Source organism: Contarinia nasturtii, unplaced genomic scaffold (assembly GCF_009176525.2).
Source record: "Contarinia nasturtii isolate CC-2019 unplaced genomic scaffold, AAFC_CNas_1.1 Cnas_scaffold_993, whole genome shotgun sequence".
NCBI lineage: Eukaryota > Metazoa > Arthropoda > Insecta > Diptera > Cecidomyiidae > Contarinia > Contarinia nasturtii.
Genome location: NW_022198340.1, coordinates 2,849,666 through 2,877,124, shown reverse-complemented (window position 1 = coordinate 2,877,124; position 27,459 = coordinate 2,849,666). Strand labels below are relative to the sequence as shown.

At 34.6% G+C, this 27,459-nt stretch overlaps 5 protein-coding genes across 8 annotated transcripts in view; 3 read left to right on the top strand and 2 right to left on the bottom strand.

Moving 5' to 3' along the window:
* Nucleotides 1–1,091: 1,091 nt before the first annotated feature.
* On the bottom strand, nt 1,092–8,419 carry LOC116343414 (proton-coupled amino acid transporter-like protein CG1139). The gene is made up of 8 exons (XM_031771441.1): nt 8,081–8,419; nt 3,570–3,696; nt 3,320–3,458; nt 3,035–3,185; nt 2,689–2,919; nt 2,149–2,606; nt 1,908–2,080; nt 1,092–1,842 (listed from the first exon to the last, which is right to left on the bottom strand). Exons 2-8 carry the CDS (start codon nt 3,646–3,648, stop codon nt 1,589–1,591), a joined length of 1,485 nt encoding a protein of 494 aa, XP_031627301.1. The 5' UTR covers nt 3,649–3,696; nt 8,081–8,419; the 3' UTR covers nt 1,092–1,588.
* Nucleotides 8,420–8,871: 452 nt separating this feature from the next.
* On the top strand, nt 8,872–17,963 carry LOC116343295. Of its 2 annotated transcripts, none has more exons than XM_031771283.1 (9): nt 8,872–8,959; nt 14,152–15,204; nt 15,306–15,879; nt 15,947–16,250; nt 16,318–16,630; nt 16,734–16,932; nt 16,994–17,147; nt 17,213–17,414; nt 17,587–17,963. In XM_031771283.1, exons 1-9 carry the CDS (start codon nt 8,942–8,944, stop codon nt 17,941–17,943), a joined length of 3,174 nt encoding a protein of 1,057 aa, XP_031627143.1. In that variant the 5' UTR covers nt 8,872–8,941; the 3' UTR covers nt 17,944–17,963. The 2 variants fall into 2 exon arrangements, with proteins under 2 accessions (XP_031627143.1, XP_031627142.1); XM_031771282.1 differs by lacking the exon at nt 8,872–8,959 and adding an exon at nt 13,544–13,647.
* Nucleotides 17,964–18,084: 121 nt separating this feature from the next.
* Nucleotides 18,085–20,763, bottom strand: LOC116343220 (minichromosome maintenance domain-containing protein 2). Its single transcript, XM_031771162.1, has 8 exons — nt 19,992–20,763; nt 19,778–19,875; nt 19,539–19,693; nt 19,261–19,396; nt 18,954–19,192; nt 18,806–18,890; nt 18,630–18,741; nt 18,085–18,551 (listed from the first exon to the last, which is right to left on the bottom strand). The coding sequence occupies exons 1-8, from the start codon at nt 20,691–20,693 to the stop codon at nt 18,456–18,458; spliced, it is 1,623 nt and encodes a 540-aa protein (XP_031627022.1). The 5' UTR covers nt 20,694–20,763; the 3' UTR covers nt 18,085–18,455.
* Nucleotides 20,764–20,847: 84 nt separating this feature from the next.
* Nucleotides 20,848–21,744, top strand: LOC116343221 (pre-rRNA-processing protein esf2-like). Its single transcript, XM_031771163.1, has 2 exons — nt 20,848–21,235; nt 21,298–21,744. The coding sequence occupies exons 1-2, from the start codon at nt 20,956–20,958 to the stop codon at nt 21,675–21,677; spliced, it is 660 nt and encodes a 219-aa protein (XP_031627023.1). The 5' UTR covers nt 20,848–20,955; the 3' UTR covers nt 21,678–21,744.
* A 709-nt stretch (nt 21,745–22,453) lies between these two features.
* The window catches only part of LOC116343263 (partitioning defective 3 homolog), a 54,266-nt gene continuing 49,260 nt past the window's right edge, over nt 22,454–27,459 (top strand). For 2 of the 3 annotated variants that reach the window (XM_031771245.1, XM_031771240.1), the window contains exon 1: nt 22,454–23,339. The gene's annotated coding sequence lies outside the window, so the exon portion shown is untranslated. The remainder of the gene's footprint in view (nt 23,340–27,459) is intronic. The other variant, XM_031771241.1, reaches the window with a different exon arrangement.

The window sequence follows — 27,459 nt, the reverse complement described above, 5'->3', positions numbered from 1 at the left end:
GAGGAAGAAAACTAAAAAAGGTCAGTCATTGAATATGAGGTGTCTTGTCACATATTTCAAAGCCAGGGGGATCAAGATTCTATCAATCAACTAAATAGACCGGCCTGGTGGACGACCGAACATACATAGAGCAATCAATAGGGGATATAGTATTCATGGAAAACCTGCCATTCCTGGTATTCTTTCTACTCCTTTTGCTGAATCGGGATTCAAATCTCTTCTGGTTGATTTTTTTTTGCATTTATTTTTTCCCATTGATGTTTTTATATTTATTATATTTTTTGTATAAATATATTTTTTAAATATACTTAAAATGGATTGAAAACAAGGAAAAGTGAGCAAAAAAATAAATCTTCTCAATGTAAACAAAACCGTATACACATATGCCTTTCTAATACACGTGTTAGAGTATACATATACCCATATGTTCATGATAGAGTGCGCATAGTATACGATCTACATGTACAATGTACATACATATACATTCAAACGCATAAGCCAAAGCAACGCCGATTTCGATTTTTTGTTACACTTTAATACAAAAATAAATACTTACGATTTGATTTGACGTGATTCCAAAAAAAATGTGGAAAAAACTGTCTGTGCTTATTTTTTATTAGAAGGAATCTCGTTTCAGCAAAAGAAAATGAGTCATTCATAACTGCGATGTTATTTAGTTTAACTTTGACTGTATGTTGTTGTCAAAAGCAGAATCATGACTGAATCGAATGAAGTATACATGTTGAGATCTGACTTAATGTTACGCGAAGGGGAAATGAATTGAGCAGATGTGTGTAGTATATGTAACACATCCGCAGCTGTTAGAGACATGATGTGATTCAATTCGCTTCAAAATCCAATGTGACATGATGACCCAATCATATTTGCAATGATACGAACTGGTTGTTTGTTGTTTAAAACCAAATGGAAGTATGCCCTGGTCAATGAAATACCTTGTGTTCATTTTCTTACCTTTTGTAGTCCATACAAAAATCTACCGACCACACAAGCTAGAGCGAATACAAAATAAAGACCGTTTAACAAGTGAAGTGTATTCTGCAGAATCATGATATGAATATGAAAGATCGTAATTTCATTTCATGCTTTTATTTCCTGTCGATTTGATCGTTCTCACAATAAAATAAAATAAAATAATAATTGTTGTCTACACTTAAATTCTCTAGAATTTTACAATTGAAATCACTATATGTCTATGTCTTAAATATGCTTAATGTAGGCATTTGTGAGACATTTTTTTTGTTTTGGTTCAATTTTGTCGCGTATGAGTTAATTGTAATCGATGATATGAGCTAATGTACTTATCTGCTAAAGACACTAACGATACTGATAAAAGGTACTGATATCACCGTTGCTATGACTATGTATGTCTGACCGATTCTAATCCTGTCATTAATCACAACGCAAACTCTATAACTCTATTAACAAATGATTGAAAGATACAATGATACTATGGCGGTTCGGTTCGTAAAAATATTCTCGCGATTTTCATTCATTGAAACAATCGAAATTATCACGTGAACCCGCTTTTAAGCTGGGTTTACTATCGCAAATAAAAATAGATATGTTCTTAGCTGCTTCCAGCACGGAAGGCTTTGGCTAAATTCTCCAAACTTTCGTATGTTCCGGTGACGAGACCAAACATAGCCAAACAAAGAATTAGCAAATTCTTTGCGAGCAGAAGAGCACTGGGTCCATCCGGTGTGGCCCATGCACAAACCAATTCAATTAGTGGCGGGAATATCAATGCCAAACCCGATGAACACAGTGCACCAATTAACGAGATGAATGCATTCAAAGCTGGCACAACCTCGGCTATCGAAACTGAAAAGAAAATTAGAAATAAAACATTAGACGAATGAAATTGAATGAGAATTCGAAATGCTTACATGTAAATAACACGAGTAGGGCTCTGAACACGAGCTGTGAGTATAGTGGATGTTTCAATGGGCCATACTTCTCTTCGATTGACGACCACATGATTTGAATGCCAACAAAAAACTGCAATGGATACGTAAACATCAAGCCAATCGATGCCATTAATTTCACCGTTTGTGCCAATCTAAAAAGAAGAGAATTTTTCGATTAATCATAATTGTTATGTAAAAAATGTGTCATTGTTAAACTCACGGGTCTTTTGCTGGCAAATTTAGCGTAACAGTTCCGTTGATTGCATCGCCCCATTTCCAATACGAAACAAATCCAAAGACAACGAACAGTGAAGCCACAAATACCATACCCACATTCAAAACTCCCGATGGACGTGCAAATAGTTTTGGTTTCTTCATTGCATTTTTTAGTGGCAAAACTAACGCTATTCCCTCGAAGGCGAATATAGCAGTCCCGAAGAAAAGCGGCAAATTCTTTAATTCACCAACGGTATCCCGTTCACTGATGTTCGGCAAATCTTGGAAGGCAAAGTAAAATGTGAGCGCAACGGCAGTGGCCATGCAGATGTTTGCTATTGTCGATAATGGTGCTAAGTATTTCAGTTGGGTAATCATTGAAATGGCCAAAATTGGTAGTAGAATCGTTGTAAATTTCACCGTGTAATCGTATTGATAACCTGGCACGTAGAAATTCCATAGCTGTGAATTGTAAGACGGTTTGACATTAGGTTAAACTCGCACTGGATTGAATATTGAAATACGTTTAATGAACAACACCAACCTGTTCGAAATTTGTCGAAATGAACACGATGTAAATGCAGCAAAATCCAATTTGTGTCAAACAAATGAAAAAATTCACTAGGTTCTTAACGAATCCCGATAATGAACGTAGTCGCGGCGGTCCATTTTTGAAACATAATTCAACAGTTTCAGCAAAATCAGGATCATCAGCATCGCCAACTTTTTCTGGTGACGTACTCTGTATGACACGCATCTTCTGCGAGCAGTTCATCTGTTTGAAAGAGACATATCGATGATATTACAAAGTTTTCTTATACATTCAGAGAAAATCGTATGGCAAATATGTGTATTTTGTTTGCCCTGCGGTGGCATTCAATTTCCCTTACCAATACATGTTGACAGTGGACACTGACTAGCCCAATCATCATTGTTAATATGGGCGAGAGTACCATGCCTCCATTTTTGAATGCGTCTCCCATTCCAAATACACCAGCTCCGATGTTGCCACGCAATAGATGCATCAATGTTTCAGCATACCTGTAAATATATCGAACATTGACATTGATTGAAAAATGTTTATGTTTTCTATTCCATTTAAATCCAAAGGTCAATGAGCTGAGCTCAAACTAATGGCGAATGGAATGTGAAACGGTGATAAAATTCACACTCACGATGTTGGATGATCTGGTTGAATGCCATGACCACCGCCACCACCTGTTTCGTGACCCGTTCGATCGTACTGATGCTTCTTTGATTTGCCATTGCTTTGACCATTTTCACAATCCATGATTTGCAACCTTGACGACATTTCTATGCGGTTACCATTAGAAAGCGGAAATATTATTTGATGTTTACAATCTATTTGAGTTATACTGCCATCTATTTTTAGATGTTTCACACATTAATTTAATTGTTTCTTACCTCCTAGAAAGCCATTGTTCAGTGTATAATTGCTTCCCGCCGACGTTTCGGCCAACTCGATTTTAGTTTGTTTAGTCATCTCGTTAAATTTTTTGAATCAACTATTGTAGTCAGTGAATCTGTGTGTCTGCAACGAAAAAAAATAAGGAACACATATTTTGATCAGTTTTCTTCCGATTTTCTTTAGAAGAATTCGTAAACATAGAAATAATGCAAAGAAATTTTCTCAAACAATTCAATTCAGATTTGCTAATATTCACGAAATTATTATTTGAACGTGTCAACTTAGTCACTAGCAAAGAGCAAAAAGACACGGTAAAGTGCTGAAAAATAGTGGCATAACCATTGGACACGTCTGATCTTTTGCAATTATATTTTCCGGTATTAACTATGTTAATTTATTTTCCATGTCGAAATCACGACAAATCATCAACGATGAAAAAAAATATGCTAAAAACGTGCAATGTTATCATGCGATATAAGATATCAAAGAACGGGAATTGAATTATGAATTATGATCATGTTTTGCGGACGCAAACGTGTCAATTAAGTACAAGTAAGCAATTTACAGGAAGCATACATTCATGCGACACTTAATTTTAATTGATCAAGAACAATGGCGAATGAAGTAACGAAACGTAATTGCACGCATGCTCGCATCGAAAATCTTAACTTCCCGAAAATATTTAAATGGAATTGAACGTGTTTTGCTTGACTTAATTCACCATGTAAATAGAATAAGTGGACAAATTGCTTACGATGGTATTCGAATTGTTGTTTTTATTCAATGGATACAATTTGGATATTAAGAACAATTTATGTTCAATTACATTCAGTTTTTGCGCAACATCTCCAATTTTACATATGATCTTCTGTGTTCACGTTCAGTTTCGTGCTTTCAATGCTTTTCTGATGGACATTTTTCGCTATATTACATAATATGCCAAAACAGTGCCACAAACACAAGAAAATGCTTGAAAATTTTTTGTCTTTAAAAATAAATGTAATAATTTTTCTCTTGAAACTATCGGCAGACAATAATCACGTGGCGCTTAGCTTATGTGTACATCGTGCGGAAGTATGAATACTACATTCTAATATTAGAAATGTGAACAGTTTTGGTCGGTATGAAAACAAAATTTCGCGTTGCTGTCGCGAAACCGAAAACTTTTGAAAACGAAACTGTATTTACGAATTTCGCTACTACAGTAGCCGCTTGGAAATCGTTGCGATTTGCGTGTGCTATGCACATTAATTTAGAATAATTACGCAATATGATTTATGTGATCTCTCGCACTCTCTTCTATTTTCAGATACGAAATCGTGATCGTTGCACGTGCTTTTCTGTTATTTACTGTGTATGATATGAAAAAAACAACACGTTCAACGTACTATATTGTTCTGTGTGAATTCCAATGAATTCAGTGTGTTTTACGGTCATTCGACTGAGCACAAAATTCGATATCGCACAATAGATATGAACTTTAATTTGTTTGGCGATTATTTAATGAGATTATTTGCGCGAGAGAATCTCTTTGAATTCAGAAAAAAAATACGATATTTCATTGTTATGAAGCAGACGTAAATTTTATTTCGAAAAAATGTTATTTCTCTCTTATTCAGAGTCTTCATAATATATTTTGTCTCTGTTGTTTGAAATTTTGTTTATTCAGTGCATATTTTTGTATTTGAATGAGACAAAATTTCAAAAGATGATGACTTCACTCGATGACAAAGCGACACCATTCGCAGAGGGTATAATTAATGAAAGAAATACAAAATTTTGAAAAATCGCATTCGAAACAAAATAAAATAAATGCCCACAATTAACGTCATTCGTGTTAATTATTTATAAAAAAAAAAACGACGAATTGCCGAGAATGTTAAAAATTAACGAATAAACACTCTACTTGAACGAAAAAACAATATATCGCTTTTTGGATCTGTAAAATATAGACGGCCTCGAACGCCCTTTATAAATCAAATTGAATTGAATTGAGCCTCATGCCGCATCGTTACCGCGTCACAATCGTAATGTAATAAAGTACTGATTTTAAATGCACTTGAAATTAAATAAAATCTGTCGAGTTCGATGTTGGACCGAATGAGGAAAGAACTGGCGCACAGACATATGTCTTGGTGTCTGTTAATGATTGTCAATTTCAATTTTTGTCGCTTTGCTATAGCTTATAGCACGAAAAAAGAGGCGAAATGCAATTTTTTTATTTTTACAGCCAATTTTCTGGCTGTTAACTGTTTTATTGGTAATGCAAATTACGAAAGAGAAAAAAAAATACTGAGCCAAAATAAAAAAAATTATTATCTGACAGAGTACTCAGTACTCTGCAAATATACAACACTGATACATTTGACTGATTCCCTTGTCGAATAACTGCGCAAATTTAAACCAAAGGAAAAAGGGAGAAAAACAGTGAGGGAAAGAGAGAGAAAAGATCATTTTTATTTGCATTTAATTTAGTGCTTTTTGATTTTGCAGTTGAGCGATAAAAATAACAGCGCACCGCGAATTATGTGAAAAAATTCTCATAATACAAATTAAATTAAAAAAGTTAAAAAAAAACGGAAATTCAAAATGATATTTTACGAATGTTGAAATGATTGTATACAGACTTTCATCCGTAAAATATCTGTACATTGAAAAACGACGCGAAATTAACTATGTACGTTGGTTCGTAATCAGATCAAGTCATCGATTATTATTCAATCAAAAGCATGTGAAACCGAAATCACGAACCTCTTACTGCATTTCATTTGTGTGCCGACAGAGTCGGTGAAGTGACAAATGGCGAAATTGTTATAGATAAAAGGCGCACATGCAATTTTTTTTTTTTTTTCAAAACAATGAAGCGCCAATTACAATGGCCTTTAATTGATTTGTCATGATTATTGAAAAAAACTGTCAATCATAAGATTGTTTCGTGATTAGAAACACAACTTGAATGAACGACAAAAATACAAGTTGTTTCAAGGGGATTGAGAAAACAATCGCGAGATAAGCCAAAATCTGATTTTGTTTCATTCAAAATAGAGTGCATTCTTTGTGAGTTACACGAGACTGAGATTGCTTGCCAGAGATGAAATGTAAAAATTACGGGTTTTATACGAATAAATATTTACATCATATTTTTTTAATTTGCTGAACGTCAATGGATTAACAATCTCAGCCTAAATCAAGGTGAACTAGGACTTTTGTCCATTCAGGTTCAGGCAGCCAGACAGTCGACAGAGTTTGAGTGACAGAAAGGGAACTCCGATTGAAGGAGGGAATGAAGAGTAATCGCGGTGACAGACACGAAAAAAATACCAAAGGAATTTGCACGAAGCAATAAAATGTAAAGTGACTTTCTCAAACGGGTTTTTTTTTTATTTCTAATTGGTCATATGATCTTCGAATCGTTATTTAAAATGTACAGGCCATTGGAACGCAGTTAACGTATAAACACGATAAAGCGAACGGAATTGCCCAAAAACACATAGGAAATTGAATCACAATATATATATTTATACTTTATAAAGTATGAATATTTATTGGAGCAAGCACAAAGAGAAAAAAACTGCAGTCATACAAAAAAAATGCGAAAAATGTATGCCTAGGAAATCCGCCTTAAATACTGTCTCATTTTCGACATGTACATTATTGAATTTCTTGGCAAAATGCGGAACATATGAAATAAAAAGGGAAAACCCGTCGGCTGTCGACGAAATGACATGCAATTTCGTTCGAACGATCTAACTCAAATAGTTAATAATAGCTAAAACATTTCGCGCCATAATTCTCGTGAATCAAAAAGACAAAAAAAGAATCATTACATGCACACAATGTAAACATTAAATTTTGATAAACCGTTTTGTTTGTTTTTGAATAATAAATAAGCACTTTAATCGTTTTATTTCGGAATGGATTAGGAAGTCGACTACTTTAGTTTCACTCATAAATTCTCTACAGTCAACAAGAGAGATTATTTTATAGCCGTAACATATCATCCGAGTCGTAATAAAATCATTCTTGAGAATCGGATTACGAGAACGCCCTGAGGTATGTGAATGGGCCACTTGAGCTGGGTGGAAAAGTACTGGCACTGAGACGCGGTATTTGTGACCGAAATTCTTACACATATGCTATAAATACGAACCGACACCACGAATATGTCATTCTTTTTACACTCATCAAACCACGCACAACGATGCAAAAGTTGAATCAGCGAAATGACTGATATTCGGCCAATGATCAAATGCAATATTTTTATCTAGCGCCGTCAACAATGAAGAATGCATTCAGTCATGACGAAGTCAATAAACGCGTTACATTTATATTCTACAGGTGTTTATTATTGTGACAAATACACGATTTAGATCTAAAGCGAGCTCATAGCTTTCATATAATTCTTCATATTTATCGATCTAATAAGTCAATCATTCTCAAGTGAGAAAGAATGCGATTGACACCGAATAAAACTATGTGACACATGAACTAATTATCAAATTATTACCATTTAGTATGCTAACAAATGCTTCACACTTCTTCTTTTTTCTTGGTTATTTCTTCTTTTCGCAAATTGACAACTTTAATTGATTGAAGAATTTTTTAATTGATCGTTCACTGAATTTATTTCGCGTCAAATGATAGTTTAAAAAAATGTACGTTAAAAAACAGATATAAAAAGAAAACAATTTCAAAATAAAAACAAGAACTGTTTAACGAGAGTCAGATGTGACAAATTGAGCACTGTGTATGTAATGTGCTGATCGAACACACAAAATAAACTAACGAAGAGAGCGAAAATTGTTGTGCGCTACGCGGTAAGAACACCGTTGTAAACTTTGTGTGTTTAACACGACTAATGTCGAGAGTAGTCAATGTGCACGCTATATTTATTCGTTTCGATCGGCTCAACTCAACGACGGGATTTGCGACCAATACACAGACACACTGTGTTTGCTGTTGACAAAACAATATGTGTTTGTGCGAAAATCGGTTCGCAACCGGCCAGATAGAGAGAAATAGAGACTGTGCGAGAGAGAAAGTGATGAACGAAAAAAAAATCGTGTTTCGTCTGTAAAACACGTAGCCTGAGAGTTGGTGCCTTTGAAAAATTCCTACAATTTGAGAGCGTCACATACAAAAATATGAGATCGTGTTTGTAGCTAACCAACTCGTGCACCCACTTGAGGACTATTCCATGCGCATAAACTCACAAACATGTGTATAAACAATTGAACCTGTCGAATGTTTACAATTTTTTTTTAATGTGAATTTGTTGTTTTCTTTATTGTTTGTTACTTTTTTTTATTGAATTCGTGTTAGATGAGCCAATGTGTTGCCATCAAGTACAGTGAAACTATTTTCGTCGATGGTGATTCTACACAAAGTACATTTAATGCATATTAATCACAATCAAATCAAAAAAATGCAGTTGAACGTGTTGAGTGCACGTTTACCAAACAGATTTTATCTCATTTGTGCACGGTTTGAAATGGAAACTATAATTGAAATACTCGACTCAACCTGTCTTAATCTAATTACGATCATTTCACAAGTCTATCGACTTCTCCGAAACTGAAATTGGAATGGAAAAGTACACCTTTCGCGTATCAAACAAATAAGCATTTGCATAACTTGCCGATTTATCACATTATTATAGTTTTATAGCATACAGTCTACTCATATGACGTTCAGCATATTAATATTTATAGAGAACCCGGACTAAATGACACGCGTGTTTTTCATTCCTTCTCTTCTTTAATTTGACTTTTTTTTGCAATGTGCAAATTGGCCGAACAAAGTTGATTTGATAACCAATCTTGATCCATTTTACGACCATTTATGAGATTCTGATTTATTTTTTTATTGACCGATACATTTGTTTATTTTCGGTGTTGCTTGTTACTTCTTCTTCTATGCATAAATAATGACAACAATTTCACGATACATAAAACATGTTTGAAATGACAACCGGTTGGTAATTTTTAGCATGAGTCATCTAACTACCTTTTTTTTTATTACATTTTTTTCAATACATAGGAAGTACATCTGGTTACAAGCGATTTTTGGAAGCAGTGTCGTGATTGACATGTGGACAATAAATCGTATGGCTGTTTTTACACATTTCTGTAAATAAACTCAATCCGCTTTGATTGGTCAAGTGGAAACGATTTATGGATTTGTTTTCTCTTCAAAATGTAGTTCTTCTATAAAGTGGTTTTGGATTTTCTATTTTAATAATATCCAGTTCTCTTCTACTGTGACACTATGTCATTGACACATTACATTTAATTGGCATATCGTTTACCATTATTATTATTTATCATTATGTGTGTCGTCGATTAGTATCGACAATTTTAGGCTTTTTTTTATATCATGCTTTTTTATGCTGAAAGGCACGTACTATGGTGTGTATTAAATTGAGATACGGTTTAATGATATCATTTTGTATTTAAGTTCAATTACACAAACCGAAAAAAATAGTGACTTCATAAAATTCCATTCATAAAATCTGGAAATTTATTATCTATAGATATTAGATATATCTTTTCACGCGGGAATTACCCACAATTTATTTCGTAAGAACCAAATTGTTTTATTAGAAAAGCGGTAAGTGTGTCGCGAAAATGTTCAGAATTTTAAGATTTTTTATAAATTTGCAAAAAAAAAACTCGTTCGTGGATAGAATTGAATTATTTTGAAATAAACCGTAATCATCAAATACATTGTCACCAATATCAAACGCTGCGTGAAGAAATGATTTAATGATAGAGCAGACAAGTAAACTTGTATTTAATAGTTGGGTTTTTTTACGAAGAAAACTGCGATTTATTACGATTTTAATACTTTACGAAAGCATCATCAAATGTGTGTTACGCAATGAGTTGGAGTCAGATAAAAAATTTTGAAATCGCCTACAAAATTCACGGTGTACATAATTGAGCTGCATGGCAGATATCAAAAAATATGGAAAAGATGTGTTCTTATTTTTAGATGGTGACCTTTGGAAAAAAGACTAAAATTATAAATACATTTTTCACGGGAGTCGGTCGATATCGGTCACAATTTTTTTGGTGGGGTGATAAATGTATTTGACAGATCAATGGTCTCTGTAGAATATATAAAAAACAACTTGAGACCTGGATGGATTATTTGAGAAAAAAAATTATTGTCAAGAACTTGATGAGCAAAACTTGTTTTGCTTGTTGTTTTTCTTGCTTCCGCTACTACCATTACTATTTATTTGTTAGAATAATTTGGCTGTGAGCAATAATTTGACTGTGATTCTTCAAATTGTTGGGCAATATTTTATACACGAATCTACTCACATATATATAATAGTTCATTATTAGGAATCTTTCAATCATTTTATTCATTTCAACGAAAACCAAAGTTTTTATTCAATTTTTTATATTATGTTTGCCTTAACAAATATTTGTATATTATGCTGAAGTTTTTACATTATTGTTATATGTTTTGTTGACTTTCCTTACAAATAGAAAGATAAATAGATGGAAAAATATTTGTTTTATCTTTATTAATAGTGCACACTGTGGACTAATAATAATACGTATTGGCATTTATATAATAAAATATGCCCAATATTGGAATTGAAGATATTAATCTCGTTTTTAAGGATAATATCTTTGTTTTGACCTCAATTAAGTGAAATATAATAGTCAACAGAAAATGAAAAAAAATCTCCGTAATGTCGGTAATAAAAATGCGAGAAAATTAACGTAAACAAATGAATCAGTCTATTCACATTTGCAAATATTCATTTCCTCTAGATAATTCATTTAAAAATATCAACAAAAAACATTCATTTTTATTTTATTCAATTTAATCACTCAGCAATAAAGATAGATCGGCTTTTGTGTAAAATATTCTTGTTATAAAAAAATGCATACACAAAAAATATTCTTTATTCTTCGAATTTAATCAAATTTAATATTGTTTACACGGAATTGTAAATTGCTGCAATCATATTTTAACTCAATTATGGTGATTTCATTGTTATAACCATCACTCAATTTTTTTGCCATACGCTTTTTCTAATCGGTTCTCGACTTATACCCTTTTGTCGAAATTCACGTGAAAAAAATTGTAATGACGTTCATTTGAGTATTGGTACCATTCCGGCCACTCACCATAAAATATTATCGACGTAAATGGCTCTCGTAAATCAATATTGGATTAAATGAACTGTTACAACTTTCACATACGTCATTTATGATCGGACGGCAAGCCTATCTAGTACTTTTGATAAGATAATTGACGGTAAATCATTGTTTTAGATCTGATTTAATTGTTATTTGAAACAATAACAGTACGTGTAAGTATTTTGTGTGAAAGGAAATTTCCAGCCATTAGGAAACAGTTCATTTGTTTAGTCTCGTGCAGGATGAATGAATGAGATTAGATTTAAATGGGTATAAGAAAAAGAAATTCACGAATTCACAGTGGAAACTTTTGAAAACGTGTCTTATCACATTCCTAGCGAAACCGTCAATTTAAATGCGCGTAAAGCAATTGAACTTGCCAAATATGAAATGCTTATCATCAAGGTGAAATTCTTTGCATGCTCCACATTTGATAATATATTTCGTATAGCGCTTCGATTTTAAGCACGTGAAAAAAATATCCATTTCATTTCATCTTCATGCTCTGTTTATTTTATTTCATTTCGGTTTTTTATTCAACGTTTCTTCTTCGTTTTTTTATACGATTGGAAAATGTCAAAAGATCAAGATGTTGACTGGTTTTTGATATCTTGTTCAGACAAAAACAATCGATAAACACGGTATAATGGGGCTACTACTGAATTGCTATTTCATTCTTCTCGGTGGAATGAGGCGCCCGGTTGTTCCAGGCTTCATCAAATTGTGTAATCTACTTCAAAAAAATACTTAAAAATCGAATTGGAGCGTTTTTTTTTTACACAAATCGCACACTTTGATGCGATCGATTTGAATGGTAACGGTATAATATCTTCAATCACCAAATGTTATCATAAAATCATCCACATACTGAGTCCATAGTAGAGAAAGAATAATTTCTGCAGAATTTTCGATGACAATCAACCAATAACTTTGAGAAGTTTCTGCATTTCCATGAAATAGATACAAATTTAAGAATATGTGTCAATTGATCTGAATTTTGGTAGAAAAAACTCATGAAAATGTGGTTCATTACCGTGACTTTCACTATAAATTTCAATCGCTGCCTCCGTTTTTTTTTTTACTTTTCTGATTTTTTTATTTTGGCAATGATGTCATGCATGATTGCGACTCTATTCAAGTAGTGGAAAGTAAATTGTCGTTATTCGTGCAAATAAAGATATGCGTATGTTTGCTGCGTTCACATGCGTTTGTTACCAACTTCAATATGTTGGTCGTTGTTTTCTTTTTTCAAGCCCTATTTACCATGCAACTGAAGAAGAGGAGAAAAGAATGCCACAACTTTCAACCATGAGTAACATTGTTGTTTTTAAGTTAGTCTTACGATTCTGACAGTAAACCGTTGTTACCATACTACCATCATCTGTCTCCATATAATTAGTTATGCTCGGATCGATCGCTTGATTGTGCAGCACAAGCACAAAATGACTTTTTAACCATGTACGCATAAGTTAGAATTTTAAATATATTAACATCGAAGTGAATGAATTTTCAGTTGACAAACTTTGAATCATTTGCAATTGTGAAGTGGTTTTGTTCAGAGCGAAAATGCTCACAACTCTTTAAAATTAATTTAATTTTTTTTCTGGTCGCTTTAGGAAGAAAACGGTTCTAGCTTGATAAAATTGTTTTAAAAAAAATGTTACGTCGAATAAATATAAAACCATCGTTGTTAGATTTAATCAGACACATTTTCTTGAATGTAATTCTTTATTTAATTTATTTTTTTACGTTATTGGCTTGGATGCATTTGAGTGGAGTGCATGCTCAAGGGACCCGCGGTGTGATAATCAATAATCACAAATTTAACGATTCAAGTGGCATTCATTATGGAGCATCGCAACAAAGCCATTCGACGATGCTAACAACATTTATGTCCTTGCCTACGACACAGGTGACTATTTATGTCGACGCAATGAAGAGAAAATGTTTGAAAACGCATAAAATTGGGATAAAAAATATTGTGATATATCAAAAAAAAAAAAATGGATTTCAAATGTTCGACTAATTTCCAAGAAAACGATGTGTACTACGTACTCATGGATATGGTCGAATAGATCTAACAAACTGTACTCAAAAGAAAAAAAAGAATAGAAAATTCTCTTGTGAATTACGTGTTTTTCTTGGAAAAATTTCAAAATGATCTTGAATTGTTTGCGTTTTAAATTGTTGTTTAACGTCGAGAGTCAACGAAAAATTCACCTTCGATTTTGCAATTAGAATCGCTTCAATTTGATCCAAGCAAATCATTCGAAATAATTTTTTAATGCAAAATACACTCAATGTTGGATGAGTGCTCAATCCAAATACTATTTTACCTCTTTAAACTGCGTTTCTGTATAACTCCGTCAATGACAATGTATTTCTTTCTCGTTTCTTCTTCTGCAAAATATTCCAGGCACCGTTACAAACAACAACGAAACGTCCCTCGCCAACACCTGCCGATTTACTTGTGACAATAAAAGATTTCCATCAACCACAACAAAGCTACAAAAATTTCAATTTAAATGTTCAATCCACACCACTGCCAGTATTTAATCCGCAAACCATTAAACAATCAATTACACCAGCAAAACAATCAAAGCGACCGCAAAGAGTCGAAAATTTTCTTGGCATTGGTAACATTTTACAACAACAACACAGCAGTGATGTGCAAAAACTCGATCAGATCATCGATAAATTGAATAGAACCGGTTCATTGGCGCGTGTCAATGTGCAAAATCCAACTCGTTATGGGCCAACGACGAAGTTAACATTACCGAATGTTGATCAACAAAAAGATTCGAAAGAATTAAAAGTGCAATTTGTGCTTGATTGTGGTTTGAAAGATATGGCTGAAACAACGCTTAACAGTCCGCAATCAGTGTATCAGAAAAAAGTGCCCATTCAATATCCATCGTATTCAAGTTCAGTGTTCAATCAACGCGTACCCACAAAAGTGCCGTCACAAAAAGGTGTTGTGTATTATATTCCGCCAACAAAATCTGTGAAAGTAACAACAACAACGGCAAAACCGCGTATAAAGAATGTTTATGTAGATCCCCCTCTCGTGTCTGAAATCTCGGATACATTTGAAAATGTATATAATTATTTTGAAAATGCACTAACGACAAAGGTGAAGGTAAGACCATCAGAAAAGAAAGCCAAGAAACGCCCCATTAAACGGAGCACGGTTGGTTATCGAATAACGGCTCCGACAACTCCACCAAACTATCGATACACACAAGGCCATGGCGGACAAAATGGACAAAAGTTAACCACAAAGATTCATGTGACAAGCGAATATGTTGGGAAAGAGCCGTCAACTGAACGGGCACCGCAGAGTGAAGTATCCTATGGTTCGGTATCAATCAGTGATGAATATGATAGTGGGTCATACGATGATGACGATGATGATCGGGATGAATCCGATGATTATTATGATTTTTCGCTGACTGGCGATGACGATGATGTAAGTGCTATGTTGATACATTACACAGTGAATGCAATTTACTTTCTTGCAATTGCACGAGTGATTCCTTCTATCTGTTTTTTCGGTGTTGGATTTTTTAGGACTATGACGACGACGATGAAAGTGATGAAGATGTCTATGTGAAACCGCCACCGAATAAAATCAATGTTTATCGATCAAATAAAAAGAAACGAAAAAATGTCAAACGACGAAAATCCAATTCGGGCTCTTCACATCCAATTCAGGATTCGGAGTCCGATGAAGACGACGATTACGGTGGATTGACAATGGGAAATATGGGAAAGTACTTTCAAAGAACCTACGATACACTAAGCGGTTTTGTGCCTGCTTTTCCGTCAATCTTTGGATCCGATGACTATGAAGACAACGACGATGACGACGACGGCGACAAAGATAATGAGTCGAAGAAGCGGAATCCAAAACTAAAATATCCTTTGTATTCAAAATATCAGAACAATATTGATGTTGAAGAGAAAAAGAACAATCGATGGTATGATAAGTTTTTCTTTGGCTCTGATTCTGAAGAAACTACACCGACCTCAATACCACACGTTAAATTGACAACAGAACCGGGGTTTTTCAGTTGGTTAAGCGGAAGTGGTGAAGTTACCACGGAAAAAACTGTCGTTGAACAAACACAAACGGAAAAAAATAGTAAATTGACACTTTCCTCTAAAAATGTCTCATTCCTCATTGAATTTTCGGTTGACATTGTTTTTAGGTTGGTTTTCGAATTTGTTCTCAAAAGGAGATTCGACGACCACAGTCAAGCCGGAGGCGACAACGCAATCAACCGATGGTAAAAAATGGATTGAAATGTTATCAGCTCATATGGCAACGATGCAAACACCGTCATCGCAATCATCGTCTATGAATCGTACAAATGTATTGCGACGTGTCAAATATGACGACTACCAAATTTGGCGTGTCACACCATCGACTCAAGCCCACTTGGAATTTTTACGCGAGTCCAAAGATACGGGAGAGTTTGAAAATGTACGATGGTTGAAAGGACCTGCGATGAGGTAATTATCTAAATTTAAATAAAAAATGTCGAAATCATAAGAGTCTGATTGGTCTTTTGTTGCATAGAGGACCAAATGATATACTTGTTCCGCCCGAAATCAATAAAGAAGTGCAGGAATTGCTTGAATACGAATCCATTCCGTATGAAGTAATCGTTTGGGACTTGGAGAAAGCCATTAAATATGAAAATCCAATAATGTCACGTCGTCAGAAAATCGAATTGGAAAAAGAGCAAGGGCATCCGATGACCTGGTATCGATATCACAATTTTGAAGACATTGCCATTTATTTAGACTATCTTCAATTGACATATCCAGATTTGGTTGAATTAATTCATATCGGACGTTCATTTGAAGGCAGACCGCTTATGGTGGTGAAGGTGAGTCGATGAAAAAATATTGACAATATTCTTTTGTACAGAAGAAAAAGCTTAATATTTTCGGCATCTAAAATGATTTTTATTCAAACATTTTATTCACCAGATTTCATTTGATGCAACGGAATCCGAAATGATGGCAGAAAATGCAAAGAAGAACAAACCAAAGCTAAAGACACGGAGAAAGAAAAAGGTGATTCGGCCGGGTGTATTCATCGAAGCCGGTGTACATGGTCGCGAATGGATTTCGCCGGCTGTGGCTTCGTGGATAATCAAGGAATTGGTCAAATACAATAACACCGAAGGTAAAATATTTTGGACTCAACTTTTTTGGTTCATTTTCTCAAGTCAATGTTTCGATTTCAGATGGCAATACGGAAAAAGAAATTCTTCGATCAGTGGATTGGTACATAATGCCGGTTTCAAATCCGGATGGCTACGAATATAGTTTAAACTATGATCGAATGTGGCGAAAGACACGATCCAAACTTCCTGAAGCTGGTTCCGTACTCAATTTAGCGTAAATTTCATACAAACTATTTTTGTTCTTTATTCTGTTATTTTCAAATTTGCTTCCATTTGTAGATTGAAATGGCTAAAGCGTGATCCATCAATTGAAGCTGCGGATTGTTATGGCACCGATCCCGATAGAAATTACAATACCGATTGGCAAATGTACGGCAGTTCATCTGTTTGCAGTGAGTTTTATGTAGGCCCGAAAGCACTTTCAGAACCAGAAACAAAAGCTCTGGCATCATTTTTAGAGGAAAACAAAAAGTCGTTAAGTGTGAGTTATCTGCATTCGACCAATAAGTTAATTTATTTTGATGTGGCGGATAAAACAATAGAAAAAGAGCTTCTCTCAAAGCACAATCTCACGTATTTTAAAAATTCAAGTTCGCTGCAATTGTAAAACATTTTCTTTTTACTTATTTTTGCGTAATTTCTATCATTTTCAGTTATTTATTTCGTTGCAATCGTATGGACAATACATAACCTATCCATCGACACAAAATTCACGATATGATGCATCGCAGCGGTCAAATGATTTGCGCGATATGGCCGAGGTGGCTGTGAATGCGCTACGTGATTTTGCGTCCTCCGGTCGATACACAGTTGATAACACAAATGAAATGAGCGACTTGAAATCGGGCACATCTGCCGATTATGCAATGCATAAAATCGGAATAAAATACAGCTACACAATTGAGCTAAGAGATACTGGTACACAAGGGTATCTATTATCGCCATCATACATCGATACAACTGGGCTTGAAACATATGAAATGATCAAAGCAATGGTCGATTATCTTTAAGTCTTACCAAATCGTTTTATTTATTTACGCATATTTTTGATTTATCATTTGTGACATTTATTAAATCATTAGAAATAAAAATTATATGGAAAATTACGTCGAAATTTCTAAAATACATATCATATGTGTATATTCTTGTTTAAATAAGCATTGCTTAAGGTATTTGTAATCAAAATTCACTCTTTTCTCACTAAAATCTCTAAGTAAATTTCCCATTCGATAAAAACAATTTGTTGAAAAACATAATAATTTGGGTCAATCGCATCTGTAAAAAACAATTCAATGAGTTTGATAACCAAACTTGATTGCTATTGTTATCATATTTTACGGAAAAATTCTTTCTTCCTGCCTCATGAAGAGTCATGAAATATTGCAGTTGCTTGATTGCGATAGCATCGATCACGTGGATTCCCAAGGTAGTTTATTGAAAGTGAAAAAAAAATTATCGCGAATTCAATTGAAATCCTAATCGTCTAATCTAATTGTTATCGCGGATTACTCATTGCATCGATTCACAAATTTTCTTGGAAGAATGTGTGTACACTCTCATTGACGTTAGACAAGTAGTCTATTAACCATTGTGTGAATTCTCGCATATTATCGTCAACCTGATAATAAAAATAATATTTACCCAATCAAATAAATACCATTTCAAAGCAAATAAAAAAGCTACAAACAAAGTGTACCTGCTGAAAACCGGTCGGTGAACTATTTGCTATTGGCTTGGTCAAGACTTGGCCGGCAAAAACGTTCAGTACAAATTGTTCAAACAGCTCAATGGCAAATGTCACATCGATTCTATTTAAGAGAAACTATTTGGTTATTCACTGGAAATTCCAAAACAATTTCAATCGTTACTTACTTCAATACCTGGATTCGCAGGCACAACTTCGCATGGCATTCGCTCAATCGCTGAAGAATGTCAAAACTTTTCGGTGTTAAAATGTCTAAAATACGAATAAGAAGAATTAAAATGGCGGAAAAAATCGATTATCAAAAGAATAAATTACTTGGTCGCATTGCTCTGGTGACGATAAAATAATACTTAAGCATTCCCAATGCTTCTTGATCGAACTCGGTTGGAAATCCTGACACAATATTCAAATAGGTTTTGATTGCATTCTCGTCAATTACATTGCCCTCATCATCGTCTTCTGCAGTCGTCTGATGTGACGAACATTGTGCAAAAAGAAAATCAATAACATCTTGACTTGGTATCTCATCTAACACAACGGGGATTCCAAATAGCCTGTATAAAATCAAAGAATTAACGTAATTGATTTTATCATTCAATAGCATGAAACACAGTATATTTACTTCGATATAGTGGTTAGGTCTTTTTGATTTTGGCTCATTTTCTTGGCCGAACATGACCAATACATCCAAATTGCACAGTTCAAGGCGTATTCAATGTTTGAATTTCGATCGGCTGTCACTCGGCTACTGTCCACCACTGAAAAATAAACAAATTAAAAAAAAATCAACATACTTTTTTCTTCAATAGAAAGCACAAGACAGCTGATGTCATGATCTTATCTCATCGAACATCAACAAACAAACAAATTCCGAAAAAGAGGGAGAGAGCAAAAAAGTACCGTTTTGCAAATAGTTCAACGATGACGCCTTTAGACCGAACCAATCACCGATAAAACACACACCATTGCGTGCCATTAGCAACGAATTTGCCTCGATTGTTTTGGTCTTTGTACAAATTCCGTTGAATTTTAAATCATCATTTATGCAAACGAATCTGCAAAACAAATATTTCAAGAAGAGAAAACGAATTATTTATGTGACTTTTGAACGTCGGTGAACTATTTTTTTTTGTCTATACCGTCTAGCACAATTCCCCATGTTTCTCATGACGGATGAAGCGGTGGCTGAATCACGTGTTATTGCCATTATCGAAATTGGCTGCGCATTCTTCTCAACCTGAAATTGGTTTTAATCATTTTATTCTTCTTTTAAACGAACAAACAAAACTATCAATGTTTTGACTACGAAACACAAAGACGGGAATTGAATCACAAATAGGTATTCATACTTACGTTACACGAGACGATGCTTAACAAAAGTGCCATTTTGAGTGAGATGTGACTGTTCTTTGGATAAATATCTTTGCACATATTCGACGCTAGAGCGTAAACAAATGCATTATCAGAATACTGCAATCGGATTTTTCTGAACAGTTCAATGATCGGATCAATTATTGGAAGAACGGAATCGGGCATATCGTAAAGGACTGTTTGGTCACTGCTGCCTGTCAATGGCATTTCTTCATCAACATTTTCTTCATCATCTGCGGATTTCTGTGAGAACTGTTGTTCTCGGTCTGCTTTTTCCTCTGAATGTTCAACGCTTTCATTCGATTCATTGCTTTGATTTTGTGAATATTCATTCAAGCCGGACGATGATCGAGATTCCAAATTCGATTCTTTGGAATTATCGCTATTTGTTGACACTGGACTTTGACTTGAAATCGTTGTTTGAGTCTCGAATCTGCGAAAATTTCTCTGTGTTCTGTTCGACGAATTTGATGTAAAATCAAAACAACTATCGAAATCGCTTCTTTGCTGTGTGCTTTTCGTCAGAATCAATTGAGAGGGAAAATTGCCGGTGGGCAATGAAAAACTGCTGAATGAACAAGTTGGCGGCCGATCCAAATCGAACAATTCATCGAATTCGGTTGAATCGCATGAATGTTGTGAACTTTGTGAATTTTGTGAAAGAAATCCCGTATCAAAACTCATGGTTGATGCATTTATGACTGCAGTTAAATACAAACTGTTTAAATAATTCACGAATTTGTGTGCCAATTTGCTCACCGTTAGCGGTTCAATTAAAAACATTAAATTTCACCACACAACTGACATTTGTGTTGAAAAAACCATTTGACAGCTCATATGCTGTCATAACCTTAAATGCCAGTCTAAGCACATGAGTTAAATAAAAAAAACATCAAAACAACAACATACCGTGATTTCGGTTTTAAGAGTTAAAGTGTGTGCAAAAATGCAGAAGAAAAATGAAAAAATGGTCGCAAGTGATTCAGAATCAGAGGCCGATGAAGATTTGAGCAACGACGAAGAAATGTCTGATGAAAATGGAAAAAATGACAGTGAAAACGAGGATGAAGAGGCGGGCCCAAGCGACAAACCAGAAAAGAAGAAAAAACGTGGCATCATTTATATCTCATCAATTCCAAAGTATATGAATGTAACGATTTTACGGGAAATGCTTGGCGAATATGCAAAAATCGGACGAGTATTTCTACAACCAGGAAAACTATCAGGTAAGCATTTATATAAATGCAAATCAACAAATCAAAATGTTAATACATTCATTTCATCGCAGCCGAAGAAGAGAATCGAAAGAAGAAAAAGCGTCGCGTGGCTCGTCATTTTACTGAAGGTTGGGTTGAATTCGAAAGTAAACGGGCCGCAAAACGTGTCGTTCAAATGCTCAACAATGCACCGATTGCCTCACGAAAAAGTTCCAAATTCTACGATAAATTCTGGGTGATGAAATATTTGCCACGATTTAAATGGGTTCATCTGAGCGAACGATTGACATACGAAAAGGCAGTTCATCGTCAGAAACTGCAGTCGGAAATTTCACAAGCACGCAAAGAGACCGCGTTCTTCCAAGAAAATCTGGATAAGAGTGCTAAATTTAAGAAATTGAAAAAGAAACAGAAAAAATCCAACAATTTTGTTGAGACCGACGCATCGTGATATGATTTCTCCACAGTTGTTTCAATATAAAAACTATTCATATTTTATTAAATATCTTATCAATTCATTTGGTTTTTTTTTATATTTTTCCAACAATACAAAACAATTCATTCTAATTATATTATTGACGAGACTAATTCTACAACAGCATTTAGATAAGAGGCTTTAAACAGCCTCCCCAAACGAAATTCTAATTATGTAATAGTTAAATAATAAGACCTTTTGTAAATAGTTTTTTTGGTTAAAATAAACACTAAACAATAAAAAATATTATCAATTCATAGAAATTGTGTTTCATTTCAGTTAAGGAATTAATGGGTAGTAGAGTGTCCTCTTTCAGCCACTAGACGAACTACTGCGACAGTAGTATTCGTTTGAAATTCAAAACAAAGAAGTTTGACGTCAGCGCCACCACCAAACATTCAAACGGTGTGTGTATTTTGTTCGTTTACATTTTGAATTTCACATTTGTGAGGGAATTCAACACACATAGAGATAGAGAGAGAGAGTTGTGTGCGTGTGTATGCGAGAGTGTGTGATTCAATGTGGTGAATGTGTCATTGTTCACAAGCTGAAGGTATAAACGGTAACGCCATATCATGCAGCTGCGTGTGTGCGACTGCAATAGCGTCAAATACAAACTTGAAACGTTCGTTAAACACACACACAATGAAAGTGTACTGCCATACACCAAACCACTACTCACAATCCAAAACGACTAAAACGTTTCGAAGAATTTCAACAACAATTTTTGAACCAGTATCCGTAAACTAGTTGACACGATCGTCGTGCGTTGTGCAGACCGACGACGACAAAACATAACAACAAAAATCAACATTTTTTTCATTCTGTTAACGAAACGGTGATGTAGAAAAGTTTTGCTTACAAAAAAGAAACCAAACATCAACAAAAAAAAACATGAAAATAGAAAATTCTCCAGAATTTGAAAATGTGAAAACAAAAAGAATTGATGATATGTTTGTGATAAATTGTGCTGTTTAGTTGGCGTCATTCGATCGACCATAAAAGAACGAAAAAGAAGAAGAGAAAATACATTGTAAGTGCACAGACTGTTTAAAATCCAGTATTTGTGCAAAAAATTTGATTTGAAATTTCGTCAATGGACAGTAATTGTGTTGAGATTGATTTTGTGATGTTGATCGGTTGCACAAAGTGACAAAACGCCGATTTCGACAATGGTAATTGATGTAAATTTGATTTGTGCAAACGTTAGCCGACAAACTAGTTTCGATATTTATTCAAATTTATCGTTTTCATTTCTAAACAGTGTTTCGTGGTGAACGATGAAAAAAAAGTTTTCATATCGATAGCAAAAATCTAAAATAAACTCGCACCAAAAAATTTGTGAATGTCGAGTGTCACTAAAAAATCGAACAAGAAATAAAAAATCCCAGTTTCATAATCGCAGACGATTGAGACATTGAAGATAGACAAAAAAAACAGCAACAACGCAGATGAATCGAATATGATCAATTGGGGTTCTTCCATTGAACATGAAAACAAACATCACTTCGATGTTCGCAACGCGACAAAATGCGAATAATTGAAGGTTGAGTGTTGTACTCGCAAACTATAATTGGTTTTTTTTTTCATTTGTTGCGTTTGTGTTTGATATAAAACAAAGGTGATCGTCAGATAAAGGTAATACAATACGTAAAAAAAAGAACATATATTCAAAATAACGAGAAAGAGAAATAGCATGGGCATAAAAAGCGACAAATTTTGTATTTGTATACATGTAATGCGTGTAATATGAAATGTGGTTATGAATGAGAATGGGAGAACATGAGTAATATGCAGGTGGTTCGTTGTTCGTTGTGGCCGTTTGTTTTCATAGTGTGTACACGGGCGAGCGAAAGAGATTCGTCAGTGCGTTGTACGGCTGGTAAAGAGAACTTATGTGTTCTCTGTGTGTTTTTTTTTATTTCGTATGGTCAGTCGGGTTTATCCATCGATGTATTCTCACACGTTGTATTCTGTTTTTGTGTATTGAACAGATATAGGTTTGTTTCTTGTTTCTTCGCTTCATTCGTCGCCACTATTTAATTTTCAACTCATGTTTGATTCAATTTACCTCCTTTTTCTTCCATCGTACACTATGTCTATGCCGTTGTCCCTTTCGCGCTCCTGCGGCTGTTGTTTTAGTTCGAATATTTTTCAGTTAAACCTTGTTAACGTGTACTGTGTGCGCGAACGCGCGATTATAACATACGTGTATTGGTTGGAATTCGAAGCACACACATGTACATGTTTGAGCCATAATCCATTCGAAAATAGCTTGCATCATATTTCCATATAAAAATATACGACAACATTCATTGAATTGCCATTAAAATAGAGTTGATTTTATTTATGGCGCTTATAAAAGAGACCGTCAAATGCATTGCACTCACTCGCTCGCACGAATCCCAAGTACTTTGTTTGCGTATGATGTGAACATTTGAAAAAGACAAAGACACTGACCCAACCAAATAAGTCGTCGATAATGCGCGCCTCGAAGAATTCACATACACACACACACACCTCTCGGTTGATGGTACTTGCGCGCGTAATTCAATATAGAAAAAAATCGCCTCTCGCAACTCTCTCAACTGATGCACATACAATGAAATAGGTGATTGGGTGATTCAATCGAAACATTGTTTACCTACATTTTTCTGCGAACCAGCCATGCCATGTAGAAGCTAGAAAACGAATATCTCGTGAATAATGCCGATTGTACACATTTATGCCGTATGAATCGCTTCGTTAACGATTTTAAATGTAAACATGTTTTGTTTTGAGATTCGTTAGAGCAGAAGAAGAACAAGCAATTTTCCCTCCCCCTCCCAATCATCGTGCGACGCTTGTGTAATGTTGATTGTTTTTTTGTGTGTGTGCATTAGCTTCGAAATCGAAAAGCATATTCAAACGTCAAATCTTGTGCAAATTGCACACTCTTTTTTAGAATGTACACGACTGATGTGGAATGGCGTTGAAAATAGATTCCATCAGATGATTTGAGTTGAAATGCCAACGATGACGATCACCTTAAAGCGCATACCTTTTTTTGGTTTTACTCGGCCGAGCCCAAAAATAGTGAAAATGTCTAGGTTGCGCATAAAATCAAACAACATCTTGTGTGTTTTGCTTATTTGCGTTTCGGTATGTTTTTCTCTATCTTCGGTCTACCTTTATGATATTCAGAGTCCTTTTTCGTTCGTTATTTCCACTTTCTTTAATTAGGCTTTTATTGCCGTGTTGAAGTACGTATATAAAAAGAACTATGTTTGTATTGCATATCTTATTTCTTGTCGAGAAGAAAAAAAGAAGAAAAAGTGATCACTTTCAGCCCGAAAAAGAACACGTCCGAAGAAAATTGGAGAATTAGAGAGAAAAGGAATATATAGTTCCATTGCACTGTATACATCAGTTAATGTTTCCGATCTTTTTTATGACGATCCTTAATTTACGTGTTTGTCTATTCTATCCATCCGCCAACACGCATACACATAAGCACAAAAACCTGTAGTTTAGTTAGAAGCCAGATCTATTCAGCTGCAACAGAAGTTGTCAATTTTCTCCCCTTGTGTCGAATCGTGTGCATTGAACACGGTTGCATACATATATAATCGAACTACCGTTTGAACATGCTTTGCCTATCACATTTACAGTTGCGTTATGACCAACCATCTGACACTTTTGAAAAATCGTTTCAATAACTTTGAATTGACAGTTCTTTTTAGCAGCAACGGTGTGTTTATAAATAGAATGTGTTTATGTTTATTCGGTTGCCATAGTGATACAAAATGCGCTTCACACGAAATAGCTGCATAACCTTTTGAGAATGACATATTGTCCAAGTCATCGTTAACCAAAAATAAAAGCAAAACCATGCACAGTACAAACAGTACATTTATTCAGTGCAATATCGATGCAGAGAGAGATAGAGAGAGAGAGAGATTGAGAGAGAGAGAGAGAGTGTGTGTGTTTGAACTGTATTTATTTTTAATAACAACAAAGTAATTTGGAGCGAAAGAAGAAAATGAATTTTGTTTTATTGAATGGTAAACAAATCGCTTCATAAACAACAATTAAAACGTCAAGAGTGTAATCGTCAGTTTTGTAAAACGCAATTTCACAAACAGAGTGAAGATTTCAAAGTAGAAGAAAAAAAAATCGTGCGTGTACTTCACTGTTTTTTTCAGTGATTGTAAAGTTTCTCATCATAATTGAAGCTGAAACTGTATATTTTTCACGCGAGAAAGAAGTAAAAACGTAGCAGCAACTGAAGATCGTGTTGTTGAAAAGTGTGTTTCTTGAAGTTGGGTGTAATAATTGAATCATTGTCCGTTTGCATGATTTCCATCGCAGATTTGTTATTCTCACTCACCACCTCTTGCACACCTCTTGCGCGGCTCTCACATTGTTTAACTGCCGCGCGTAAATAAAAATATATCTGCGCTGATTATTAAATGGTCTAGTTTTATACATTCTGGTAGTATAAAGTAATTATGCACAATATTCAAGTGTTTTTTTTTTTTGCTTTTCATTTCGCTCTTCTGACTTGTGTGTGAAAATTGCATGTTAGCAAACATACATGTACGTCGGTCCGAAGTACGTATATGTGTTACAAATCGTGTACATGCTTTGTCTGAATGCACACACCGCCACAATAACATAGCACATATAGATATATATCGAATCGTTTCATTTTCTAAAGTCAGACGCAGCGTATATTTTTTTCAGTTCACATCATATTACATGAATTCGTGCGCCGATTTCTTGGTACTTCAGAGAGCGCATAATTATCATGCACAAATAACACTGAAAATGAAAAACTATCGGCTAGCAACAAATCCACAAGCAAGAGAAAGATGAAAAAAAAGTGAAAAGTAAACAATAATTAAAATTGCAAGTGTTGGAATTCATTTGTACGGACACGCTGCACACACCAACACCAACAGCGACGACAAAAACAACGTTGAAATTCAAATTACAGCACAAAGATTGGAAAAATGCATTGCAATGCGACCACATTCAAATTTATGACGAAAACAAAACACAAACATACGCTCTGACTTCATTCGCTCGCGGCATTCTTGAGCTTGCCAAACTCGAAAAATAATATATAATAGCGCGCAATCCGTTTCACTTTTTTGTTTTGGTCTGAATTTTGCAAAGCAATTCTCGGTTTCAATATACGTGCTGCCATTCAAGAATGAATATGATAGTGAAAAAATATGCCGACATCCGATTTCAAATTTTACAGATTTCAGCTCTTTTTTTCCATTCGATTGCATGCCACAAGTGATAATGACAGATGTTCTTAACGCTTGTTTTTCTAGTGCCTCTTTTAACATCCTCTTCCAACTGCTTTTCTCTACTTCTACATCTCTCCCCCTCTCTCTTTCCTTTGTTATTTCATTCTCTCCTTTTTTCTCGCTCTCATTAACATTTTTTATATGCTTGCGTCGACAAGTCTCCTTGAATGTTCTTAGTTCTTTGGATCGCATGACAAAATCCAGAATAATATATCAAAATGACTTTTGAAATTCATCGAGCAAAAAAACGAGTAAATTGTGCACGAAATGACATCGCATCAATCAGTTGGCGGTTGTTCGAGTCACTTTATATGTTTTTTTCGGTTGTTATGTAAAAAAATATCGTAAAAAAGTTTTATTTCAAGAAAAAAAGACGTTAAAAGATACTCATATCATATTAATTTTAACACAAATTTCTGAATCTCGAAGCTGAAATTTCCGCGTTTGTTTTTGATTAG

What these genes read in the sequence shown, in the direction of transcription:
- LOC116343221 (XM_031771163.1), top strand. Translation starts at nt 20,956, where the DNA reads ATGCAGAAGAAAAATGAAAAAATGGTCGCAAGTGATTCAGAATCAGAG. An exon ending in ACAACCAGGAAAACTATCAG is followed by an intron (nt 21,236 to 21,297) that starts GTAAGCATTTAT and finishes ATTTCATCGCAG; the next exon opens with CCGAAGAAGAGAATCGAAAG.
- LOC116343220 (XM_031771162.1), bottom strand. Translation starts at nt 20,693, where the DNA reads ATGAGTTTTGATACGGGATTTCTTTCACAAAATTCACAAAGTTCACAA. An exon ending in GTTGAACTATTTGCAAAACG is followed by an intron (nt 19,397 to 19,538) that starts GTACTTTTTTGC and finishes TTTATTTTTCAG; the next exon opens with TGGTGGACAGTAGCCGAGTG. An exon ending in CACCAGAGCAATGCGACCAA is followed by an intron (nt 18,891 to 18,953) that starts GTAATTTATTCT and finishes TTCGTATTTTAG; the next exon opens with ACATTTTAACACCGAAAAGT.
- LOC116343295 (XM_031771282.1), top strand. Translation starts at nt 13,612, where the DNA reads ATGCTAACAACATTTATGTCCTTGCCTACGACACAG. An exon ending in TTGAAAGGACCTGCGATGAG is followed by an intron (nt 16,251 to 16,317) that starts GTAATTATCTAA and finishes TTTGTTGCATAG; the next exon opens with AGGACCAAATGATATACTTG. An exon ending in AAAACAAAAAGTCGTTAAGT is followed by an intron (nt 17,415 to 17,586) that starts GTGAGTTATCTG and finishes TATCATTTTCAG; the next exon opens with TTATTTATTTCGTTGCAATC.
- LOC116343414 (XM_031771441.1), bottom strand. Translation starts at nt 3,648, where the DNA reads ATGACTAAACAAACTAAAATCGAGTTGGCCGAAACGTCGGCGGGAAGC. An exon ending in AATTTGCCAGCAAAAGACCC is followed by an intron (nt 2,081 to 2,148) that starts GTGAGTTTAACA and finishes TCTTCTTTTTAG; the next exon opens with ATTGGCACAAACGGTGAAAT. An exon ending in CCTACTCGTGTTATTTACAT is followed by an intron (nt 1,843 to 1,907) that starts GTAAGCATTTCG and finishes TTTTCTTTTCAG; the next exon opens with TTTCGATAGCCGAGGTTGTG.